Below are 10,089 nucleotides of genomic sequence, written 5' to 3'. Positions count from 1 at the left end.
CAGGGAAAACAGGTTTCAAAATGGTCAGCACAAAAAATCCAGCCAGATCCTGAGCAATCAGGTCCTAGACCACGCTCAGTGCTTGCCAAGCCAGCAGGTTGTCTCTCTCTTATTCCTCCCCTGTTTGAAGGGAAAGCCGGAGATTTTGGAGTACACCCTTCAAAAGAGCTTGTGAACCTTTAAAGTCAAAATGCCAAGATGCAAAATCCTCAGAGTTTATGTAAGTGTGTAGAAGGAGACAGATTCCTGAGCCACTTAAAATACTTGTGATAGTATTCAGTCTTGATTCAGCAAAGCGTGTAACAACTTTTGTAGATATTTAAATCCATTCCATGTAACATGGTTAAACCCATCCCCTCAGAGGGAGGGAGTGCATGCTTCTGGGGTTCTCCCCTCCCTCCTAAACGAGGGACATGTACTTCCACCCCCCTGAAGCTGATAGCGGTTGATTATATGTTTACATGCTTTGCTGCGCCAGCAATGTAAAAATCATAGCAAGATTTTGTGTGATAAAATAACCATAATCTGTCCAGTGGCTGCCAGAATAAGCACAATAAATACAAGGTAGCCTTAAACGCATTGCAAGCTTGTGTGAGTACTGTAGGGAATGGCAATCTGCAGCTGGCTAGAGCAGAGTGCGATTTCCATTGATAGGCTAAAGAAACAGGTTTCCTCTGCTCTTAGCAGTGAAAGCGGAGGGTGCTAGCCCTGTGTAGGGCCAGCTTGCCCTTTTGGCATGAGCAGGGCTGCCGGGAGGGTCCCAAGGTGCGTTTCGGGCTGGGGGGTTCCGGGGACGGCGCCGTCGGGTCTGGGCAGCGCTGCCATCCAGCGGCACCTGCAGCCGGCTGTCCCCCGGACGGCAGCACGGCTCGGACGGCTGGCCTCGCGGCTGGGCTGGGGGCCGTGCCCGTGCCCACGGAGGACAGGACCCCAGGCTGGGCGAGCCTTCCGCGCCCTCGGGGTGGCCCGCAGCCCCCCGACCCCCAGGCCCAGGCAGGTAACCCCGCTCTGCGCCGTCTACGCTCAGGGTTAGATTCGCTAGCAGGCGCGGGTGCCCCGGGATCCCCGTGGGACAGACAGGCGCCAGGGTGCCGGGGGGGGCTGCGAGGCCGCGCTCTCCCCCCGTACCTCCCCCCCCGCCCCGCCGCTCCCCGCTGCGTGTGCCCGCAGCCGCGGTGCCGGTGGGAGCGTTCCCCCGCGTGGCCGCCAGGTGGCGCCGTAGCCACGCGGCGCGGCGGCCCCCGGCACCGCCCCCTCCCCCGCGGCGGCACTGGGGGCGCGGGGGCTCCGCCGCTGGACAGGGGGGCGACGGGGGGGGGGGGCTGACCTCTGGGCCCCCCAGCCCCGGCCCGTGGGAGCGGAGGTGGGGTGCCCTCCGCTCTCCGCAGCCCCGTGCGGGGCTCCCTCGACGTAACTCCGCAGCTCTGCTCGCCCCTCACTCCCGCGGGTGCCGGGGGCGGGCTCCCGCCCCGGGCGGTGATGGGGGGGCTGTGCTCGAGGAGAGGGGGGGCCGTATCCCACCGTCCCGTCCTTTTCCTTCCTATGAGTGCCTGGGAGAGGGTCTACTCTGCCGGACTCTTGCTGCCGCCTGGCAGCCCCCTGCCCTGGGGTTCTGCACCCTCCCCCGCCCCCCGCAGGTGGGTCCCCCCTTGCCCCCGGCCCCTTGCAGGCGGGCACACGCTTCCCTCGATGACCCGCTGCTTCCCACCCGCAGGAATTAACCCTGCCCCAGAGCCGGCGGCCTCCCTCTGGCCCGGGGGGAGAGCCCCTTGCCCCATCCCGGGGGGGTGGTGGGGAGACCCCAGGGCCCCCAATCACCAAGGCAGGGAGGCGGGAGGAGGAAAGCTCCTGGATGAAACCTTTGCCTCTGGGTTGCTACTGCTTCTTCGTGGCAGCTTGGGTAAAAGTGGGGTTTTTTTATCATTGTGCTATGGACAGACCCCCTGCCTGGTCCCAGAGGCACCCAGGGTCCTTCCTCCTGAGCAGGGCAGGCAGAGCATCATATCCCAACCCTCGGTCATTTGAGCCTTTTTCTTCTCTTTCTCCCTAGGAGCAAGCCAAGTAGGAGGAATAAAACACCCCAAGTAGCTGAACAGTGTCATCACCTGCCAGGGCAGGCACTGGATTTATCTGTTAATGCGAAGACTTTGGACAGAAACAGGAGTCTTTTGGCCTTAAGGAAAACACTCAGGAAAAGCATCTTTGCTGAGGAGGATACAAGTGAGCTGTTCCCAAAGCCTCAAGTCCCTTCCACCTCTGCATCAGCAGAAAGTGCAGTACGTGCTCAGACCCCGAGTGCTCTGCTTTCAGTCCCACCTCGAGAGGAGAGGCTGCTTTTCCCTTTCCTCCCATCGGCACGGGTCCGTTCATCATCTCCTCCTTCTGAGAAGAGCAGGAAGGAGCACAGTCCCTTTGGGGTGCCTCGTCCAGCTGCAAAGGTCAGGGAGGATGGAGCAGAAGGCTTTTCTCTCAGAAATTCCCATTTCCAACCACTTCTTCCCTCCCTTGGGGTCTGGGCAGAGGGAAGCAGGGCCTGATGGCCCCCCCCCTGTGCCAGGAGCCGTGGAGCAGAGGGAGTGGGGACTGGAGGCAGGAGGAGGGAGTTGCCCTGGATAAACTCCAGGTCAGAGGCAAGAGGGGCCTTGGGCCCACTTGGAAACTGTGTCAGGGCGGGGGAGAAGCCTTTCCCCATGCAGGAGACTCCTGTGCTCTGGGACCTCTGTCTCCAGCCTCATAGGGGTGTTTGTCCTCCAGCCAGAGTGGAGCCTCTTTCTGTGGCCCCCTTCTTTAAAGGCCCCAAAGCCAGCTGTTCCCCAGGAGCCCTGTTTTCTCCTATATTGGACAAGTAAGCCAGGGCCAGCCCTTTCCTTCTCCTTTCCCTTCCATGGGCATTTGGGTCCCAACATTGCCTTGTCCCTGCTATCTGTCATGACCGGGACACCGTGACCATGTCCTGGTCCTGCTTGTAAGCTGCTGCTGCCCGCAGTGTGAAGATGCAGCTTATGGGTTTGTGTCGCTGGGGTAAAACCCACGGCTCAACCACGTGGCTCTCAGTCGCTTTGGGAGCAAAGCATTTGCTCACCTCTGGCAGCAAATCGCAGCCTGCAAGTCTGTGTGTGTTTTATTCTGCATTGTACATCGAGAGCGTTTAACTTGGGCTTGCAGGGAAGCCTCGCTGCAACGTGCCTGAGTTTCCTTCTGCAGCAAAACAGTTAAGCGCAGAGTCCCTGCTAGCCCACCAAGGACTCCCCCGTGGCAGGCTGCGGAGTGTCCTCCAGCTCAGTTTGCCGTGCTGAGGGAAGGACAAACCCAGCTTTCCACATGGATATGCTCTGGCTTCATAGCTGGCATGACGGCGGTACCGTGCAGGAGCGGCTCTGCTGCAGTCAGTGGAGTACAGTGGCGATGGTCCAGAGACCAGACCCAGGCGGTGTGGTGAAAGTGAGTGCTAAAGGCAACTGGGAATTCTTTAAAATAAAAGCCCTGGTATGCCACAGTTGGCCTCTGCAGGGTGGATGGAGCACAGAAGTCTCCTCACCTGCTGCCAGCTCTTTTGGTCTTTTTTATTTTCTTTTTATATTCTTCTTTTTTTTTTTTTTCACTTTTTTTCCGGAGTCCTGACTTTCTCACCCTCTCCTTGTTTCAGCTCTGCTTTTCTTTCACACTCCTCCTTGTGGGGGTCGAGCCAGTGTTTAACTCTTTCATCCTTGCAGCAATTAGTTAGTGACTTTGAGACTACCCGTAAACCCCAGGGTGGGGCATGGCATCTCCCCCGGCCCTCAGCGGGGACCTCCAGGGGCTTGCCTGCGTGTTGGGCACAGAGGGGTGTGTGTGTACAAGGAGGGAAGTAGTGGAGAGCTTGCCACTTTTACCATCCTGGCTGGCTGTCCCTGCCCAGTGGAGGTGCCCTCACACTGCTGCTGGGATGCTGTTCCCTTCAGCATCCGGGAAGAGGTATGGAGACGGTCCCCTGATCCCCTGAACAGATTTGAAGGGCAAAATCTGCCAGCTGCTCGGTATATTGATTCAAATGCATTATTCCTCCTTGGGCAGATCCCTGCCCTGGGAAAGGAGCAATCGGTGCAGGTGCAGATAGCTTTTAATTGCAAAACGTATCTCACCATGGAGGCATTTAGGCTGGATACGATACAAGTGATACAGCAGCAGCCTGAAGAAGACCAATAAGCCGGAGCACTGCAGGGGCCAAAGTACTCCTATGCAATGCCTATGGCGTAAATGTTCATGTATGGTTGTATGGCTGTGTTCCTCCACATGTCCCCGAGATATGACACAGTAGCGTTATGTGAAGATTCAAACATCATCTGCAGGGAATGTGAAAACTTGCTGTCTGTAACGGTTCCTAGGCGAGAACACAGCGTACTTTGGCTGCGGGTGTTTTGTGTGTGGACTCGCGTAAAGCCAAGGATCGGGCACAGTTTCTCGTTGCCAGCGAGGTGCTGGCAGCGGGCTCCGTGCCCGCCGTGGAGGCAGAGCTCTCTGGCCGAGGGTTAGCGGTGTGCTCTCATGGCTGCTGCATACCAAGTGATGTACAGGTGGCTGGAAAAGGGTCCTATGGAGTTGTCAGACTGCTTGAGGGTGCCTATGGAGCTGCATACCGGTGCTTATAGCGTGTTGTACATGGGCTGTCTGTTCTCCGGGCCGGGTCGGAGCCCTTAGCTGTGCTCCGGATGGGTCGTCTGTGGGGTCGGCCCGGCCCGGTGGGCTCCGCTGCCCCCCCGCGGGGCCCTGCGCAGCCCCTGGAGGGGGCGGGCAGCAGCTGCCCGTCCCAGCGTCCCCCCGCCGCGCCCGGGGCAGCATCTTCCGCACCTCGGGACGGGGCGGTGTGTGTGTGGGGACGGGAGACGACGCGAGACACGGGAGCAATTCAGAGATAACCCAGACACTTCAGAGGTTCCCCTCCCTCAAGTGGGGTCGGGGGCTCCCCCTTGAGCCCCCGCGGTGTGACATCGCCCTGGGGAGGGCGAGCAGCCCGATTTGCCGGGATGCAGCGGGTTTTGTTTCACTTTACGCGCAAACGCCGCGCAAGCCTGTATTTGGGGAGGCATAACCCACGCCGCCGGGCCGGCAAGCTCCCTTCCGCGGCCAGAGCCCGTGGGGAGGCGGTGGCCGAGGCACGGGCAGCGGGGCGAGTTGCGGGGGGAAGGATGGAGGCTGCTGCGGGAGGCGGACGAGCGGCAGGTCCGGGAGGGCGGCGGGCACTGCCCCCGCTCCGCCGCCGCGCAACCCGCCCAGCGCTTCCCCAGTGAGAGCAGGAATTGGTTTTATTATTATTATTAGTTTGCCTGGAAAAAAAAAATCGGACTTCCTAGGGGAAAATAACCGGACTTCTCTCCGTGAGCTGTCCTGCTCGGAAATGGTGTGCGCCGCTGCCCGGGAGCGGGGCAGGAACCGGGGCGGCCGAAGGGGTGCAGCGGGGATCTGGGGAACTGCAGTGGGGAAGTTTTCGGGACCCGGGGCGGGTCTGGCCCCACGCGTGTTTCCAGCGGTGTTTGCGCTGGGGATAACCCCGCTGCGGGCTGGGGCTGGGGGGGCACCGCCGGAGGGGCGCTCCCGGAGCAGGGGCGGGGGCAGCCCCGCCTGCGGGCAGAGGAGCTCGGGGGTCGGCAGCCTGGCGCGGGTGAGGGACCGGCCGTGGCGGCCCCGGCGGAGAGGGCAGGGCTCGGCCACCCCGGCCGTTACGCGCTGCCGCTTGTCCCCACCGGCTGTGCCGGAGCGAGGAGCGCGGCGGCCTGCTGCCGGGAGCCGGCCCGGGCGGGGAGCAGGGTGGCCCTCCGGAGGGTGTCCGTGCCGCCCCCTCCCCCGGTTATCCCCCCGCAGGTACCTGGCTCGGGGGCGGCCCGGTGGGCAGCGCCGCCGCCTCGCTGCTGAACAAAGGCGCGATCGCGTTTGTATTAATGCCCCCCCCACCCGGGGGGGGTCGGGGCAACTTTCCCCCGGGCCGATCGGGGCGACGGGGCGGGGCTATGCTAACGAGGTGGGCGTGGCCTCGCCCCCGCGGCGGCGACTCGCGGGCGGCCATTGGCGGCGGCGCGGCGGGGGGGAGCGGTGACGCGATGCAAATGAGGGGGCGTGGCGGCGGCGGCCCCGCCCCCCGCCCGCCGGGGCTGCGGGGCTCGTGTTCGGCGGCGGGGACAGTCAAAGTGGCTCCCATAGGGAGAGACGGCGAGTCCGCCCCGGCGCTGCGGGAGAGGGAGGGGGCACTGGGAGCCCCAGGGTCTCCCTCCGGCCGTCCGTCCGCGCCGCCGCCGCGGGTGCGCCCCTCTCGCTCCCTTCCCGGCGTGCGCCCGGCTCCGGCAACTCGCTTCCTGCGCGGCTGAAGGAGGGAGGAGAGAGCGCTTCGGCTGGGAGAGGAGAGAAGAAAGAGGGAGAAAAGAAAGAAAGAAAGGAGAGAGGGGGAAAAGGGGGGGGGGGGAACTTGCCTCTCTTGTCACTGGAAAATGACACTTGATGTAGCAGAGCCTGCCGCAGCTCCCGTTCGTCCTATTGTTTCTTAAACTGCCATCTGAGATTTTTTTTCTTTTTTTTTTCTTTTTTTTTTTTTTTTCCTGCTGCCATCCGAGGGGTGTCTTCATACAAAAGGGACTTCAAGTACTCCTCCGGCTTGCGAGCGCTGCAACCAGCCCCCAGCACCCCGCCAGCCCCTCCAAGCACCCAAACAAACTGCACACGCAGCAAACAGCAGCAACAAAACCGGGCTCTGATTGCCTCTGGATTTTTTTTTTTTTTAATGTGCGTGCCTGTGTTTGCTTTCTCTGACTTGCTTTGATTCCAGACATCAGCTGCAGAAAGAGAAAAAAAGAGAGAAAGAGAGAAAAACCCCATATATAACAGTCCGCCTGGCGATTTCATCACTTTTTTTTTTTTTTTTTTTGAGTAAAGAAGGAAGATTTGCGCTGTTGTTTCTGATTCATGTTTGGGATTCAGGAAAGCATCCAGCGGAGTGGGAGCAGCATGAAGGAAGAGCCCCTCGGCGCGGGGATGAACGCGGTGCGGACGTGGATGCAGGGAGCCGGCGTCCTGGACGCCAGCACGGCCGCTCAGAGGTAGGCAGGCTCCGCGCCCGCGCCCCGCTCCGCGCTCCGGGGCGCAGCCGCCTGCAGCGCAGCTCCCCGCGGGCAGCGCCTTTCCCCCCGCGCCAACAAAAAGCCGGCTCTGGAGCTCTGCTAACGGCAGTGAGTTTCGCGCAGATGTCGCCAGTTAAATACCTACCCCTCCTGTCCCGTAGGAATGACTTTTTATTAAATAATAATAATAATAATAATTATAATAATAAAGGAAGCGGCGAGTTTCACTAGGTAGGAATAGGTGGGTTTTAATCTCTCTAGCCCCTCGTGTTCGCGCGGAGGAAGGAGTTTGCAAAACTATGTTTGCTGCTGATTTTGTCTTAAGATCTCCAAATGACACTCTCCTCCTCCGATAAGCAGCGAGTTGTGCACGGATGTATCCAAAATATATTTCTCTACCTCGCTTTCTTATCCCTGTCAGAATCAGCAGCCTCCCTCCTTCTCCTCCGATAAGCAGGGAGTTTTGCAAAGCTTTCTCGAGGAGGAATTTAATTCGAAGCCCCTTTTCAAAACCACTGCCACTTATCTTAGATTTTTTTAAAAAGAAATCCCTTCAAACGGGAGGTGGATTTGGCGAAGCTGCGCCCAGCCTCGCTTTCCCTCGTATTTCTCCTTCTCCCCATCCTCTTCCCTACAGGATTAAAAAAAAAAAAAAAAAAAAAGGAAAAAAAAAAAAAAGAACCAACCCTAAACCAAAACCCCAAACCCTGATGCCGGATTCGCAGCCTGGAGCCGGCATCAGTTTAATGTTGACATCCCCCGGTGTCCCCCACCTCGCCCCGCACCCTCCCTTTGGAGCCCTCTAAGGAAGGGAAAGTTTCTGCAGGGACAACCCTGAAATATTTCAAGTTGTCTCCTCGGCTGCCGTCGCGGTGTTTACCCACCACCCGTGTGAGGGGAGGCAAGGCTCGCAGGACTGAAACTGAAAGATAAGGCACATGGGCGCTGGGGTGACAGCTCCGAGCCGACTTTGAGAAGTGGCAGGACCGATGCCGCTCCGCGGGGCAACGCGCCGGCGGGGCTGAGCGCGGCCCCTCCGCTATGCAGGGCCGGCTGCGAGCGGGCACGGCCCCCGGGGAGGGTTGGTGGGTGCCGGGGGGGGGGGGGCGGGGGGGGGCTCTTGGCGCTTCGGGCTGGCCCTTGGGCGGGCTGGGGTCGGGGCTGTGCCGCGCTCCCGGCTCCGCGGGGTTTCGGCGTGAACCGCCTTTCCCCTTGCCCGGAGGGAAGAGCCTCGGGGGGCGTGGGGGGATGCTTAGCCCCGGGGGGAGCCCAGCCGGGTCCCGGCGGGGAAGGCACGGGCCCGGGAGCCAGGTGGGGGGGTGGGGGGGTGGCGTGAGGCCGCGTCGTCGGGGCTGCCGCTAACCCGAGTCTTTCTGGTCCCAGCGGAGTGGGTCTGGCCCGGGCTCACTTCGAGAAGCAGCCTCCCTCCAACCTGAGGAAGTCCAACTTTTTCCACTTCGTCCTGGCTCTGTACGACCGGCAGGGGCAGCCCGTGGAGATCGAGCGCACCGCCTTCGTGGGCTTCGTGGAGAAGGAGAAGGTGAGTAGCCTGGCGCCCCGCGGGGGCTCGGCCGCCTCTCCCGGGCCCTCCCCGTTCCGCTCCCCCGGGGCCGCGGCACCAGCTCGTCCCGGGAGCCACTGCCGCCTCCCGGGCGCCTTACTGTCCCTCTGTCTCGGAGGGCAGCCGGGGAGGGGGTCTCCCCTCATCCCTCGCTATGTCCGGGGCAGGGGAGAGGGCTGAGAGCTGCCCCGTCCAGAGCCGGGGGCATCCGATGTGCGAATGATGGAGAAGCTTCATATGAGATTTTTTTTTTCTTTCCCCTTTTACCTCCGGCCTCCCGTGTCCTCTTTGACTTCAGGAAGCCAACAGCGAAAAGACCAACAACGGGATCCACTACCGCCTGCAGCTGCTCTACAGCAATGGTAAGGGCTGGGAGCCCCCGGTGTCAGCCCCACCACCCCCCGCTGGCTGCCCTCCCGCCGCCTCCTCGGCTGCAAAGCCCACCAGAGGCCGCGGAGCCGCTGCCCCGGCTCCCCTCCGCTCCGCGCATCCCTGCGCTCGGTGCTTGGGTGCACCGCGGCCGGGGCTGCGGGGACACGGGCGGGAGCCCCGGCGGGCCCGAGCCCTCGGGCGAGACCCGGCTGCCGGCGGCCGGCCCCGCTCCTCACACCTCTGCCTTGTTTCAGGGATCAGGACGGAGCAGGATTTCTACGTCCGACTGATCGACTCGATGACCAAGCAGGTAGGTGCTGCGGGACGCCCTCGGTGGAGGCGGGGGGTGTGTGTGCTGGGGGTGGCAGCCGTCGGGGCGGCCCCCGGGAGCACGGCGGGGCGGCCCGCGGAGGCGAAACCCGCCCCCGCCGCTGCAGCGGAGCGGCTCAGCCCCGGCGGGGTACGGGCTGCCGCCTCCCGCGGGGCACGGCCGCGCTCCGCGCAGCGCCGGGGGCTGCAGGGCCGAGCCGCGGGGACCGACCCCGGCGTCGGGGCTGCGCGGAGGGTCCCCGCGGGACCCCGCCTGCCGCCGCGCTTGGGAGCTCCGAAACACGCAGGCGACCCTCCGGCCGGGCTGGGGCGGGCTGCGCCGCTTAATTAATGCGAATTAACCTCCGGCCTCCCGCCGCCCACCGAGCGCCGGCAGCGGCTGCGGCCCGGGGCTCCCCGCGTCCCTCCGGCGCTCGCCGCCGCCGGTCCCGGGGCTCCGGGCGGCGCGACCGGGTCGGGGCCCGGTGGGGTGCAGGAGCGGCCCCGGGGCGCGGAGCAGGGCTGTTGGGCGGCAGGTCCCAGCGCCTTCACCCTCTCTTTCAGCCTGCTCTGAGCTTCCCACACGGAGCGGTAACGTGCGTGCCTACCTGTAAAATATACGTTCCTGTAGGAAAGCAGCATTTGTACAAGGGCACTAGCTCAACAAACCCCTTCTCTCTCTTTTTTAAAAATTTGTTACTCTAGCTACTGCTTCTGCTCCTGGCAGAATGTTTTACTTTCATAATACGTTTCTTTTAAATA

General features: G+C 62.0%; 1 protein-coding gene across 4 annotated transcripts in view; it reads left to right on the top strand.

Annotated features, from left to right (window-relative positions):
• The first annotated feature begins 6,445 nt into the window (after positions 1–6,445).
• EBF1 (EBF transcription factor 1) overlaps positions 6,446–10,089 on the top strand; it is a 280,105-nt gene continuing 276,461 nt past the window's right edge. For 2 of the 4 annotated variants that reach the window (XM_040604801.1, XM_040604800.1), the window contains exons 1-4: positions 6,446–7,064; positions 8,469–8,625; positions 8,945–9,008; positions 9,273–9,328. In XM_040604801.1, coding sequence (XP_040460735.1) covers positions 6,931–7,064; positions 8,469–8,625; positions 8,945–9,008; positions 9,273–9,328 — 411 coding nt within the window. In that variant the 5' untranslated portion in view covers positions 6,446–6,930. The remainder of the gene's footprint in view (positions 7,065–8,468; positions 8,626–8,944; positions 9,009–9,272; positions 9,329–10,089) is intronic. The other 2 variants (XM_040604803.1, XM_040604802.1) reach the window with 1 other exon arrangement.

Source organism: Falco naumanni, chromosome 8, assembly GCF_017639655.2.
Source record: "Falco naumanni isolate bFalNau1 chromosome 8, bFalNau1.pat, whole genome shotgun sequence".
NCBI classification, from domain to species: domain Eukaryota; kingdom Metazoa; phylum Chordata; class Aves; order Falconiformes; family Falconidae; genus Falco; species Falco naumanni.
The sequence above is the reverse complement of the archived record's forward strand: the minus strand, read 5'-3'. Positions and strand labels throughout refer to the sequence as shown.